Below are 15,114 nucleotides of genomic sequence, written 5' to 3'. Positions count from 1 at the left end.
TCCCAGAAGGAAGCACACAATCAGTCAGATGCAGACAAGGTCTTTGGATCAGTAGAAACACCCAATCACAGCCAAGCTAGACGGACAGGATGTTTTTGACCTTGATGTTAGGTTTGGTTTTTATCTATCTATCTATCTATCTATCTATCTATCTATCTATCTATCTATCTATCTATCTATCTATTTTTGTCATTGTTTTTGCCACAGATGGACCCAGAGCTCAGGCTTGGATTAAGTGGATGGATGTTATGGGATGTCTCTTTCATGAGCCACAACTAGAATAAGAAATGAGACTGACAACACAATTAGCAAAGAACAGACCAAACATTACCTTGCTTGACCATGAAAACGGGATACTTAAAAAAATTATAATTAATGGAATTCCAAGAATTCTCAGCAGTATTGTCTCACACAAAGTTTTAATATTTTGTTCTGCTTCTTTTATCCATTGCATTGTTTGGTGAAAGCGTCCTGACTGGCAGTGAATTAATAATGTAAATTATGCAAGAAGCCTTTGATGTTGTTCAAGAGATGGGCTGCTTCTTGTGCAGTGTTAGCAGTTTCCCATTCAGTTCACCGTGCACTGCTGGGTTTCAAAATCCTACAATCCCCTCATAGTTTCATCCCTGGCTGCTGCATATATTACTGAGATGGTAGCTGATTAGAAACTCTACAATTGCAGGGAGTAGCATTATTAACCGAGTCTTGGGAATTACTCAAATTCATATTCAACATCCACACAAGCCCCCCCGGCCCCTCCTTGTGAATGTTTTCCAGTCGATCCTGCAGAGTGCTGACGATGAGAGGTTGAAATCCATTGAGTCACTTAATTGCTTTGCCCCCCCCCCAACATCTGATAAAATGAAAATCTTCTACATTCGAGCTTGGAAATGTAATTCAAGATAACATGCAGCAGCAGCGTACCTCATTTGTACATGTACAGTTGCTTAAATGCAGGAGACGGGGCGGCGAGCGCACACAGGCATTCTGAAAAATCCCATCCGAGCATGCTCCTTCATAAGCTTCTGTGGGGAGGAGTGCCTTGGGGAATTAGGGTAGTGGGCAAGAAAAGAAGGGGGTAAAATGAGACTCTAGTGTCTTGAGCTGAGGCAGCGTCAGTCGGCCTGCTGTCTCCCTGCAGCACTGACCCTGTCATTCACACTCCCTCACCTGCTTACGCTGAACTCACAGAACTCCCTGAAACAAGCACTTTAATTTCACTATCTGCCATTTTAAGGTCGGAGCAAACTGCTATAATTTCCTCCTGTTAATCATGTTAAAAGTATGACAGGGGGGTGCGTGGAGATCTGCGTAAAATCAGAACATTTCTTGTGCTGTCTTGCTTTTCTGATCAGATGGTTTCCAATGAGAAGGGGGTTGTTGTACCTTTGTTGATCTGATTTAAGAACCATTCACATGACCATTAATCTCTTCACAACTGTAGTTTGAGGGAAGGAGGCTGGCTCTGTGGTTTATTTAATAATCACAAGAGAACTTCTCACTCCAATGACAAAAACAAACAGCAGGTGAACTGGGATCACTACAGTCGAACACTACGGTTTGATTGTAATCTCTGAATTGAGTTTTGTTATTTGTATTTCGTGTTGGTTCATGGCAATTGGTTCTGCTACTAAACGAAAATAATAAGATTGTCGTATGTGATGTTTTACGGCAACACAGAGGAAGGAAATGTCAAGAACCGTTGCTTTCCATATGCTGAACAATCAAGTCAGGTGGACAAAACACACAAATGCAGACATATACATATTTAAAGTATTTCATATTTTACCAGACTTTTATGCTGGGTCGCTCACCATTGTGGCATCAGTATTTTTTTTTATTCTCATCTGGTGAAAGAACAGAGAGCTCTAGACCTGTCAGACATTTTTTGTTGAACAACGTATTTAAAACCAAGCAGACACAGTGGTGTAGGTTTCATATTAGTCACCATACTCTGGTTGGGGGGCTTCGCCTTTTTAAGTTAACCTGTAAAACTGAAATTGCCTGGACTGTCTGTGAGGATCTAAGAGGTGCTTTCACGTCATCGTGTCTCTTCTGGTGTCTCCTAACACCCCTGAGAGACGCCTGTGTCATTTGTTGGAGATCCCACATCATGCACTTAACCTATTAGACTGTGGGGCTGGCAGTGTCACTGATGACTCACTAGTCTGTCATCCACCGGAATGTTTTATTAACTTTTCGCGACTCTGCAGCACTGGGAGGCAAGATGTGAAAGATTCGCAGCCAGATTACAGTAGTTGCATGGCAGAATGCGTTCTTTGACATAGATCCACCAGGAGAGTACAACATTTGCTACCATTGAACCCCCCCCTCCTCTCTCTTCCCTCCCCACTGGCATGCAGACTCGTCCACAAGCGCAGTTTCTCCCGGTGGGGCCCTCTGCGATGAAGTCCTTAGTCCACAGTTCCCAGTATGCAGTGTGTTTGATTCAGTCCTCCCTAAACGCAGGCTGTGTCCAGAAAGACAGGCATGACACCGGGATGAACAGATTGGGGGTGGGACCTCGACAGATTACTGTCTCTGGTACTCTATATTTAGTTTGCAGCCCTCTTTTCACTACACAGCTGGCATTTCCATTCAAGTGGAGGAGAGCCACCGCGCGGGTTTGCAGGCTGGGTGATTTTGCTGTGAGTGTGTGGGGGCTCGTAGGTCTGCCTGCTGCCTCGTGAGCCCCTGTGAGCTTGTGTCTAAATTGTGCGACTCCAGGCTAAAGGATCCAGTCCGCAGGATGCAGGGGGAGGTGGTGTGCCAGGTGCCAGACAGGTCCCAGTCCCCCACCAAGCTCTCCGAGGCAACTGTGCTGCGGCCAAACCAGATTCATCACTTCTACTTTCTTCCTCTCAGGGAGCAGCCCATCTACAGCACCAGGGCTCACGTCTTCCAAATCGACCCCAACACCAAAAAGAACTGGGTTCCCACCAGCAAGCATGCGGTGACCGTCTCCTACTTCTACGACAGCACACGGAATGTCTACAGGATCATCAGCCTGGATGGGTCAAAGGTCAGCCATTCGCAACTTCCGTGTTGCTGTTTGTAGAAATCAAGCTGTTTCTGTCTTAAGTCACTTTGAAATTGATTTGTCTTTATTTATTTGTATATTTATGTTTTGACAAGAAGATTATTTTGCTGCTGATTGATTGATTGATATGGATAGTTTTGTGTATTGTGAATCACAGTTTCCTTGTACACAAACATTAAGGTTGAAACTGTCAGGAGCAGTGGGTTCAGTGAACTCCAAACAGTGTCTGTCCTGATAAGTGTTCACTGCGTAATGCCAAGCCAATATGTTTTCTTCTAAGTCAATTGAAAAAAAAACATGAGGAAAGATTATTCAAGGTGTAACTGAAATGAATGATTCTGGAAAGTTACATTTCAAAACCAAAAACTTTTTCTATGTTTTTCTACCTAGGGAAAAACACTGGTGCAGTCCATGTGCTGCATCTGTTATTTGATATGTTCATGATTAGACATTTCTGCTGAGTTACTGCACACCATTTATACTGTACCTTTGTGTCCACAGTGCTGTCATAACAAGGAAGACTGATGTTTGGTGTACAAACAATAATTGCAATAGGCCTAGGGTTGACAGGGAGGAAGTTTAGGTGTGCTGAAGCAGCCAGCACAGAGCTAAGCATTCAATGGAGCTAATGGCGCATTTTCGATGCTTGTCTTTTGGAGAAAAAAAAACGTATTTTAGATGCTTGTTTTGGGTCGGAAAAACGTATTTTAATGCCTCGCACAATCAGCGAATCTCCCAAGAAAATGCATCGCAAATGGAGGTGAATTGACTCGCTTTTTGTGATGCGACCCCTGAAAAAATGTCCGCTGCAGTGAACAAGAGTTCCTCTGCAAGTGTGAGGGAAGTTTAGTGTAGGCAACTATCGGAAAATTGTGAATTACTGTTTCAGTTGATCAAAAACTGCAGCTACATTAAATGTGAATACTTTAAATGAATTAAAATTAAGGTACGTATGTTTATTAAGGGGAAAGCCCAACGCACCAAATTAGTACACTATCCAATACAATATACTACTGTGGAAAGAAAGAGAATGAGGTATGTTGTTTTGTCAGGGTCATTGTGTGCCTTTTGATCAAATGAATTAAGGTTTTCTAGCAGCCATTTTTTGTGCTGCTCGGAATTAAGCATCTCTTGATTTTCTTAGTAATAAATGTTTGTAGCAAGAACAGGCTGTGTGAATAATATACGCATATATAATAATACTCAGGAGATTATATTAGAAAACAGGTGTTTACACACACACACACAAACATATATAATCTGTCTGTTAACAAATCAGCATTAAAAAATCGTAACCCAACGTAACCATAACACCTGCATAGTGTTTGATACAAAATGGACATGTTTCCTTTGGTGAACAGAGAACCTGCGAGCTGCTGGCTATGTTTCATGCTTCCTCTAACCGGGGGAGATAAATGGCAGTTAAAATATCTGTGGCACATGGCATAGCTGTAAACAGACACTTGACTGGCTAAGACAGAGGTTTCACTGACAGCAATAACACACCGCAGGCTGCTGTTGCTCCTTAATAGGTCTTCATTAATCCACAGGGCAGCAGTGCGCATTTCAACCTGTTCCCTTTCCCTGAATTATAATTTTTTTTTATTAATGATGTTCCATTAATATTATAATTGCATATAATGTAGCTGTGATGCTTAAAGCACAAAAGCTTATCTTTCAGATTTCATATTTAAGTTTCACTTTTTTTTTTTTTAATTTTTCATTTAGCTTTTGACATTTTTATTCTCTGCATGTCTCAATGTATCTTCACCGAACTCTCAACAGTCCCTTCTGTGGTCAAATGCTAAGGGGAATATTGTCCAGCAGCAGCATGTCCCCCTGTGGGGTTCCTGTGTTCATCCCTGCCAGTAGGTCACTAGAGGGCTGCACCCATTACCCCAACATCCCAACTGAAGATCAATCAGATCTTGGATATTTTTTTATTATTTAAATTGTCCAATTCTGTTTTCCTCTTTTTCATCCATCGCCAATGCTTAGACTTGGCTGGCCACTTTCCGTGTTGGAAAATGTTAAACAGTGGCTTTCCAAAAGATCCAGACAGGCCTATTGAGGCATGCCCAGTGGCACATCTCTTTTAATCAGCCAACAGATTTGTATTGAAATACAGGAGTCATTCAGAAGCTGTGATTTGTCAAGTACAGTTAGGTGCTGAAAATCTTTTTCACTTTGTGAGTGTGTAGCATCATGAGTGTGGTTCATGTCCTCTCCAGATTTCTCTCACTTTCATACAGAAAAAGGGTGACATTATAACACAGACTTGACCTACCGCCTATACAAAACTCCTCTTAAGTTTTGCTTTCTTCTTCTACTCATCAATGTAAATGATATCAAGGCCATGTGTGCAGATTATTATTGGCAGGTGGGTCACATTTTTTATTTAATCCAGCTCAAAGCCTACAGAATTGATTTGGAATGTCAGAATTAATATCCCAAATATTTACCATCCAGGAGTGACCTTTTTTACCTAATAATTGATTGAATTAGACCATCCAGGTGAGACAATTTGTCATCATAAGAGACTTGCCATTGTGGTTTCTAGTTAAAGAGGAATATTCCTTTTACATTGTGTGGGATGTGGGAGCAGATTGGTCGGCTGTATCACAATGATGTTCACACACCTTTTATGTAATTTAAGCCATTTATATCTGTGAAAGGTGTGAGCAACTTCACAGAATATCATCAGGGGAGGATGGGAATGAGCATCTACAGCAAAATAAAAATATTAAAAGTAATGAGGCTAATATCCCAGCACATCTTGTTAGTGAAAACGAAGTGACAAAGAGAATATATTAGCAGCCCTATTTTCTCATATCCTGATAGGTTTGAGAAGCTTGTGAAGCCGTTTTCTGTAAAGGACCAAACACAATGCCAAACAGCACATTCATTGTTAGTTACAGTAAAACAGTTAATTTACTATAAGAAATGGGCACATTCAAGGGAATGTATTGGTTATTTACCAGTGAAATGTTGATATGCACACATGATTTAGAGAAAAGCTCGGGAGAATGTGGATGGTGACTGAAAAGACCACTGCAGGGAAGTGCAGGTTTAAGCTAGAGGTTAAAATTAGTTTACACATGAGAATGACATCAAGAAGGGAAACTCATGAGCTGATAAAGTGCTCTTTTGTGGAGCTGAGAGCTTTTAAGTCTTTTCAATCTTTACTTTGAGTGAGGACAGCCACTCTGTTGATTTTAAAAGTTTTCACACCCCATGTCTTAAGTCAGTGTAATAAACTGGAAACTTGGAAACTATTGCTGGTGTCTGTAGGCTGAATCAGCCAGCATTCAGCACACTCTGAAAATATATTATTGGTTAGGAAATAAAGTTTAATGAACAATATTTATTAAACTAAATGAATCACCCAGTAACATTATTCCAAATGAAGGCTGTGAATACTTTCAACCACAGCAGTATCTTTTGTGGTGTGGGAGTTACCAGCAAGAAAAATCATTAAGCATAACATCATAGTTGACTCTCCATGTAGGAAAACTACAGAGATCTACTCTGGGCTAATCTTAATAATCGCCTTCTAAAGCTGTGGCACATTTAGAGGGCCAAGGTTAGGCAACATCGGAGAGAAAGGGATGCCGCCAGAGAAGGGCCCTGCATGAACAGAATGCCAGCCTTGCCACCGGGTCATGGGCTCAACTGGCTGACAGGTGCAGGCAGGGAGGATGCCAGTAATCCCCTTGCATCAAGCCGCAGAGCATTAGCGAGGGGTTACGGTTATCCTGCCATACTGGCTAACAGCCGTCTTCTGTTATGTCATAACATTTCATCACTTTGACATAATGAGCCCCTGTGCCTGGGCCTGTGCAGGAGAGAAGGGTTCAGTACTATACGGTGAGAGTGACTGTCCTCCCTGAGAGACGGCATCACACTGTCTCTCGCCCAGGCACACCTTCTTCTTTGTTAAATGTACCATATATGACATGGTATGACCATGTAATCAATGTTGCTGTCCTCTGGCTGACGCCTAAGAGCTCGCTGGACTTCGAAGGTCTGAGGCAAAGTGGGCATGGCCCTCTTGTGGGCCGTGTTGGCGTTACAGATTTAAGTGGATGAGGACCATGTTTGTAGTGCATAGAAGACAGCAACATGGAACTAGAGCAGCAGAATTACATAAAGGGCAGGACTCCTTTTGTTTCACTGTTGAGATTGCACTCTGAATATTATGCCTGGTGTGAATTTATTGATCCGTAAAAGCCTAGCTGTAAGCTAGACTAGCTGAATACCACTACTGTAAATAAGCAAATTCCTTTATGTATTCTTTTCAACAGTATGCAAAGGGTAATGAAGAAAACTAATAAAAAGTACATAAAGTGTACTGCCCCTCATTACCTAATTCTTTATTTTATTATTTTCTTTGCTTTGACACAGAAGCAGAAGCCTGCAAGATGTGCATAGTTCGCATACCATCTGACATTATTAGTGCATGGATCTGAATAACTGTTTTACTTAGATTTCAGATCTGGCCTCTCTGCCTGCTGCAGTGCTGTTCAAACACCTAAAGCATTAGAAATTTCCAGGGCGAAGACTCCACTTGATATTCTGATGGTGAAGTGCCATATATGCAAGAATGTTAACAGGGTTTAACGGTGTGATTTCAGCTGCCTCATTATGAAGATCATTTTTTTTAGCAACCCTGGTCAAAACGGAAGATTTAATGATTTTAAACTATACCTTCTCTTCCTGTTTACATTGGAAACTTTTGCACAAAGGTCAAAGCTTGTGACTGCAGCATGCGACCCTGTTTCTCCAGTTATGGGACAAGAGTGTAGCGGCAGTAGCACATGTCTGAAGACTTTTCCTCCTGGATGGGGAGGAAGGTTAATATTGCTCTGGTCTCCAGCAGGGGTTGGATGAGGACTGTAAAGGGAGTAATCAAATTGTTGCCAGTCACACCTGCTGGCTTGATTTTTCTTTCAGAGAGGAGCTATGTTCTCAGACCTTCCTTTTCTCTGTCTCTTTTTTTTTAACCTGCACTGGTCAGTTTACTAAAGAGGTCACAGTCATTTTATTGAAGTCAGATATATTTTTACAATGTCAGTTACATTTTTTGCTGTCTCGCTCTTTTTTAAATTTGCTTACACATACTCTTAATTCACTTTTGAAATGGAATCACATTGTGCTCATATGTACAACTGTGGATTTGCAAGCTTTTCTCTGAAGCCACCCAGGTTGTACGCTTTTCTTGGGGGTTTGCAAAAGAGCGAGAGGTTAGATGCCCTAAACCACCTGTAATCACAGCAGCACCACAGTCAGAAGCAGCTTTCCAGTTTGCACTCGAGACTGGCCTTGACCCAGCCCGATCACAGAGCTCTTCCTTCTGTTCTCGTAAGCGCAGAAGCTAGCTCTCGGTCTGAGGTGTTAAAGCACCAGTTGCCTTATAATACTCCCACCTCTTCATTCCCTGTTCCAATCAATGCCTTGGTGATGTAAGCAGCGGCTCAGGGCCCTGCCTCCATTGATTGTTTCCTCTCCACAGATCGATACAAACGTGGGCCCTGTTGAAAAAGCAGTTTACACCACAACTCCTCTGCCGTGCCTCCCGCCTGCCATCACACACGATACGAATCCGTTTCTGTGAGAATAAAATGGAGCAAATGGGCCGGCATTAAGCGACCAGAGACAAAAGCAGTGGGGGAGGAGGAGGGGGTGGGGTGGGGAATTCTGTAGCCGTAACCACCTGGATGAATGGTTTAATCTTTTGAAATATGCAGCGCGGCTCCGTGTCTGTGTGCAATTGTGCAGGGAAACCACGCGAAGGGTGAGTGGAGGAGGTGGGTGGAGCGCATCTCCCGCGCTGCCTGTTTAGTGGTAGAGGAACTGGGATTGCGTAACCTCGCTGTCTGTACAGACGTGAGAAGCAGAACCCCCGACTCCCCCCTACGTACCAGTGGAATCATCGCTGGTGTGAAGTGTTTATTAATTAAAATCACTCTGACTCAGTGCCTCTGCATGAGCGAGCACCACACGTTGCTTCGGCGAGGTCCCCGGGTCTCTCGCCCGACCTGGTCTGACGTTACTGGAGTCTGTTTCAAGATGAGGTCTAAAAGGCTAGCATTGTTCACTTGTTTATTAAGGCGAGACTCAGTGCAGGGTTAGGCAAAAAAAAAATGAATGGACTCTTCGTCTCATCTTGGGGCTTGACAAAGACAAAGCCATTTGAAGAGAAGTTTTAGCAAGGGCATGTGTGTGTGTGTGTGTGTGGTGTATTTCTGACTTCAGGTCACTCTGACTTTTTCTGTCTAGGGGGATTAGGTTGAACATATGGCTGAAGAAAGGTTTATCAAGACAATCTGGCACAGAGATTTTTTCTATTCCTGTAGTGAGGTAGTGTCTGTAGTCACTTTATTCTCATGCTGGGGTCACACTACAAGATTTCTACAATCTGACCCGATTTTGAGAACGTTGGGCAGGTCACACTTAACGACTATTTTGCACCGAATGTATGTCTTTTGTATCATGAAGGAGCGCACAGTACATGAGCGCTTAAGTACAGGGGGACATACACTTCACTGACCTGAACTCCTGTGTGGTGGGGAGCTCCCACACTGCCTCTAAACTCCCCAAGCCTCGTGGAAACAAGTGATCCATCCAGAGAAAAGATAAACAAACAGGGACGTGGACATTTACAGGTCATAACATATTTTAATAACAAGATTGGAAAGCTAGTACGTTCTTGATATGACTGATTGTGATTATAATCTTTATGCATAGCCTTGAATGTTTCTGCCAAAGTATTATTTGGATCTGTAAACCAACTGAGGTGTGCTGTGATACCCTGTTTGTTAACTGATTCTGTTATTGGAACAGTCGTCTTCATCCAGAGTTTATATACAAATATTACAAACAAAGTTCAAACCAATTGATGTTAATCACTGTGATTTCTGTGATACTTTGACAGTTTCTTCTAACTTTCCTGTGTAAATAGTCACACTCCTGAATAACCCATAAGCACTGAATTAGCTTGGCTACGTAACCTCATTACTGTTGTACAAGTCATGCATTCTTGGTTGCATTTTAATATCCACAGAAGTCTCTGTGTGACTGCTCGAACCATGGGAGCCATAAATCACATCCCCTCCGTTGACAGGGAATTACATTTGCCATTGAGCAGAAAAGTAACGCCTAATACCTTAGCACTTTATTTCTCCTTATTTGGTCGCTGGCAAGCAAAAATAAATAAATAAAGACAAAGAAAATTTGCACACATTTCCTTGATCAATTATATCACGGATTGTGTATTATGTATGTCATAGACTGGTTGTGAGAGGCCAGGTATGATGTGAGCTTTGTAATGTCTCAGTTTATAAATTTTGATTGAGAAAGGCAATTAAACATTGTGCAGAGCTTGAAAACATACTGCTGTAACTATAAAGCAGTTTTAGACGTTGTGTTTGTTGTGTAAAATAGTGTGTTAGCTTTAAAGCTGTTGTAGTCTTTTCTTAAAGTTCAGCAAATGACAGGGAAAAGGGGGAATATGACATTGTATTATATTAAGAAAAGTTTAAGCAAAGCATTCTTTCAGTCACTGAGGTTTTATTTTAGATTTGTATTTATTAAATTTTTTAACAGTGACCATCTCTGGGGTTAGTGATATGTTATATGACAGCTGTTTGTTCCTCTCAGACCTGTTTCTTATGTATTCCAAGATGAATATTAAATACATAGACTCACAGAAGGTACTTTTTCCTTAACTGTTACGGCACAAGCAGGACTGTTTGGTCTTGCTTTTAAACTATGTACAGTTGATTATTTTGTGTTTCATTTTAAACTGTACACATGCAAACAAACAATTTATTTTATTTTCTCTTTAACGAATAGGCAATAATTAACAGCACCATCACTCCAAACATGACTTTCACAAAGACATCACAGAAGTTCGGGCAGTGGGCGGACAGCAGAGCTAACACAGTTTACGGACTGGGATTCTCCTCGGAGCACCATCTTGTGAAGGTGGGTGGTTTGCGCTGTGATCGCTGAGCTGTGGGGAACTCCTACACCTTTCAGCCTGTGTGTGATTCAACTGTTTGGAAGTCTGTGGGAGGCTTAATGTTATGCAGTACTGTTGATGCACCAAAATTAACAACTGTAGCTGTAGTTTGGAGGTAGAAAGGAGGCTTTAGGTCTCCTTCAAACACACACGCGCACACACACATACATAAAAAATACCAAGTAGGAGATTAGATTAGAGGTCTGCTGTGTATGTTTAAATTCAACATTGATCGCTTTGATGTGGAGCTAGGAACCATTTTTAAACAGAACTGCTTATTGTAAATGTTCTATGCTGAAACCACTGAGCTGATGTGCTGAATATTGATGTGTACAGCGTTATTTATTTTTTAATCAGTCTGAGAGATCTGCCCAGATCAGCGCCTGGAGAAGAAGTTTAACTCTTTTCTTCATTCCTTCTTCTTCTATCACATGTATATTCCATATAACCCTGGCACGAGTGTCTCAGTGCGTCTGTCTGCTTCAAAGGTAGAATATAAAATGGTGACTGAGAGGCTTCTTCAGCTGTTCTTATTCTTGTCTTAGCCGCTGCAGGATATAGCGTCTATTGTTGTTTTAAATCTTATGAATCTCCTGCCAAAATATCACGATCAGTTCTGAATTTCAGTTGCAGATACTCTCTGATTTTGGTCCCTGTACTGAAATCCACTCTGTTGAGGTGACTGTATAAGCTGTATAAGCCTTCAGCAGAGAAAAAGCAGTTCAATATGAAATACAGTATTCTTGCTTTTCTCATTATTTCCATTAGTTTCTAATGTGCTTCACTTTCTCTTCTCTATTCTGCAACATTAACATGAGTCTGGGGTCTGTCTACGAAAATCAAATAAAATAAATTAAACTTGTTAAGACAAAAAGTCTATCGATCTGGAATGAAAGCGATTCCACTCTAACAGATGGCGAACCACAGTCTTTTGTCCACGGCTTCATCTGCAATGATTTATTCATTTTAGTGGTCTTGGTCCAATTACCAGTTGTAATCATTAAGCACTTAAGGAGTTAATAAGCAGAAAATTGTAATATTGTAGACTTTTCAGCAAGTTGGTCTTTCTTTAAAAACTCTAGTGGTTATAATTTAATTATATACACAGCTGGTTAGATTCATATTAGGAACATCCAGGTTTTGGCATAAACAGAAGCACAAAATGCCCTGGGCGAGTACTACCTGATCTAATGAATCAGTTTCTCTGGGCCAGAGGAAAACAAGCCAGCAGAATAGCTCTGAGCATCACCAGCATAACCTTTCATGGCACATACATATTTCACTCTGTTCCTTGAATAAGACAATCCAAGCATGCATACAGCTGGGAAAACAGTTTCATTAGAATATCTGAGTCTCATTCAAAACTACATCAAGACCCCATCAATGTAGAGAGCACTGAAATGTGATGTCAGGGCATATGTCTGCTGTGTCTTACATTGGGAGAAGAAGCAAGCAGGCTTTTTCTTCTTTGCTCTGAATAAAACTGTGCATGGTGTTTCATCAGGGGGGCATTTGGTGCAAAGCGTGATCTCTGTGATTCATCTCTGTGAGTCCAGAAGTACTTATGCAGGGTGGATTATTTTTCTCCTTAAAGAGGTTTTGCCAAGTCCACAGTCATGGTACATTGTACCCCAGATGGTTATGTGAATAATTATGTCTAAATCTTCACAAGTTGGTTTTAATCCCTCAAGTGTCCACTTTTGGTTGCAGCTGTACACTGAGAGGCACGCTGTGTTCTGTGGGTTTAAACTCTTTTGTTGGACTGTAGAAGTCATCTTGCCTGGTTTCACTGTTACTTTTCACATTCTCTTTACAGCAGGAAGACTTGATTTTGCAATGTGATATATTGTAACAAATGTAAGTCTCCCTGGATAAGGGTGTCTGCTAAGAAATAATCATAATAATAATAATAATAATAAAAACACATTTTGTTCTGGGAACATTGTGTGAGGTTGTAGTTTAGTTCTGATAAAGATGATTGAGAAAAATGTTGCACAAATGTACTACATTGACCAGCATGGAGTCGCTAATGAACATTGTCATCACGTCACAGGTCCTTCTCTGGAGCAATACATATCAAGCACAACTTTATCATTTTGCAGGCACATATCCAGTATATTTTGATAGCATTTTCTTAAACTGATTATTCTCATGTCTCATGTTGCTTTTAGACACGTAGAGTGAATTGTTCCCTTTTCAGTTTGCAGAGAAGTTTGCCGAGTTTAAGGAAGCTGCCAGATTGGCGAAGGAGAAATCCCAAGAGAAGATGGAGCTCACCAGCACACCCTCCCAGGTAGGGTCCCTCTCCATTAAACAGTCCGAATTTGCACAGTTCAAAATGTGGTCAACATGTGGCGGTGTGCAACGCAGCAATGCAAAGTGCCATGTTGTTTTTCACTGCAGCACAGCTCGGAATCGGAGCTGAGGTGTACTTCTAGTTAGAAAAGAGACTCAAATTTTGCACTGGAACACAATTTCTTGAAAGTATTTTGACAGAACAGTAGAACCACTCTTTATGTAACCTTACAATGTGATCCAAAGGCAGTTATGTAAAGCTGAGTTTATTGTAATTCTTGACATTTTAAAAATGTCTGACATTGATAGTCAAAATTACCTTTTTTTATCCTAATATAAATAACAGAAACCTTTAGGTAACACCCAGTAAAATATGTACCATAAAGTACATTTAGGTATCTCTGATGAAAAGAAAACTGTTAACAGAAAGAAGCTCCTGTGAAAACAGTGGAGTGATGGATCGATTCTGCTCTTTGTTTTCTGTTCGGTAAACACAGGACTATAAACCTAATTCCCTCTGAGGGAAGTCTAATAATGCCATGTTAAACATTACTGAATGAAGGATCACAAAACTCAAACAATCATCCCTACTGTATACAAATGGAAGATTAAAAAAAATGAAGAAAAGGAAGAGCAAAACATTTTTTGGACTCGATTTTCATTGTCATATTCTTCAGAACCACTGCAGGCAGACCTATATAAAATACATGCGGGAGTACAAGTCTGCCATTGACAGAGGACATTCCTCAATTTGTGCTATTAATGATACGTTTGTTGCTAATGAACAAGTTCTGTTAATCTCTCCTCTTTAAAATCATAAGCTGCCCGCAGCTCCAGCATGGCATCTGTGCATGTCCACAGTTCTCCATTATTAGTGTGCAGATGTAATGCGGGGTGCGTCCGAGTCATCAGCATTCCCTGCACTGAGGTGGAATTAATGAGGGAGTTGAGAAGCAGATCCCGGGACGTAGCGGAAATCCAATTGTAGAAAAGCACAATATTATTAATTCAGTGATATTATCTTCTGTGACTGTATGAAATGTGCATTTAAACTGAGAAATTGCAAGTGAGCAATGCGCAGTAGGTTGTGTGTGGATCTCGGTAATTCCATTGTGGTCTATTAGCTGTGAACCTTGGCATTTAAAATGTTTCAGCTGTGATGTCTTTTTGTCTGTTTGCTTGCCTGTGAATTTTGCCAAACCATTTGTGTTGAGACGTGTATAAATGGTCCCAATTGGTCCCAAGCGATACTGTAGCTTTTCAGTTTTCATTTGTCAGTTATCGATAGTGTACAATCGGAAGGGACGGACGCTCTCATTGCCTGTATTCATCTGTCAGCAGAAGACCATGGCAGCGTGTGGGTTTCTCTCCTTCAATCTGAATACTCCCTGCACTACTGTCTACCTGAGACACCACTGACGTACAGCTAGAGATTAGAGCAAGGAATGCATTTTCTATCAAATCTTGTTTGATTTGGTGATAACACTCTGAAGGGGTTCAATTTAATATGAACAGGTTTCTCTGATTTTACCCCAAACAATCTACATTTAAACTCTTAAGTGTGTATCTGTTTGTGTGTCTCCACTCAAGGTCCTGTCTGGTTATATAACCCAAATTATAATTATCATCACTGGAGCATCAAAGTGTTCATCAATCAGATCACAGCCATTTGAACTTTGTCACCAAATTGCCTAATTATGGAGTGGTTAGTGCCCCAGCTCCACAGTACAATGTGGCTTTGTGTGCACTGGCACAG

The 15,114-nt window shown here is 41.1% G+C and overlaps 1 protein-coding gene across 2 annotated transcripts in view; it reads left to right on the top strand.

Annotated features, from left to right (window-relative positions):
* The window catches only part of LOC136755417 (homer protein homolog 1), a 66,417-nt gene that overhangs the window by 33,356 nt on the left and 17,947 nt on the right, over window positions 1–15,114 (top strand). For both annotated transcript variants that reach the window (XM_066711983.1, XM_066711984.1), the window contains exons 2-4: window positions 2,866–3,022; window positions 10,895–11,026; window positions 13,264–13,356. In XM_066711983.1, the coding sequence (XP_066568080.1) occupies window positions 2,866–3,022; window positions 10,895–11,026; window positions 13,264–13,356 (382 nt within the window). The remainder of the gene's footprint in view (window positions 1–2,865; window positions 3,023–10,894; window positions 11,027–13,263; window positions 13,357–15,114) is intronic.

Source organism: Amia ocellicauda, chromosome 8 (assembly GCF_036373705.1).
Source record: "Amia ocellicauda isolate fAmiCal2 chromosome 8, fAmiCal2.hap1, whole genome shotgun sequence".
NCBI lineage: Eukaryota > Metazoa > Chordata > Actinopteri > Amiiformes > Amiidae > Amia > Amia ocellicauda.
The sequence above is the reverse complement of the archived record's forward strand: the minus strand, read 5'-3'. Positions and strand labels throughout refer to the sequence as shown.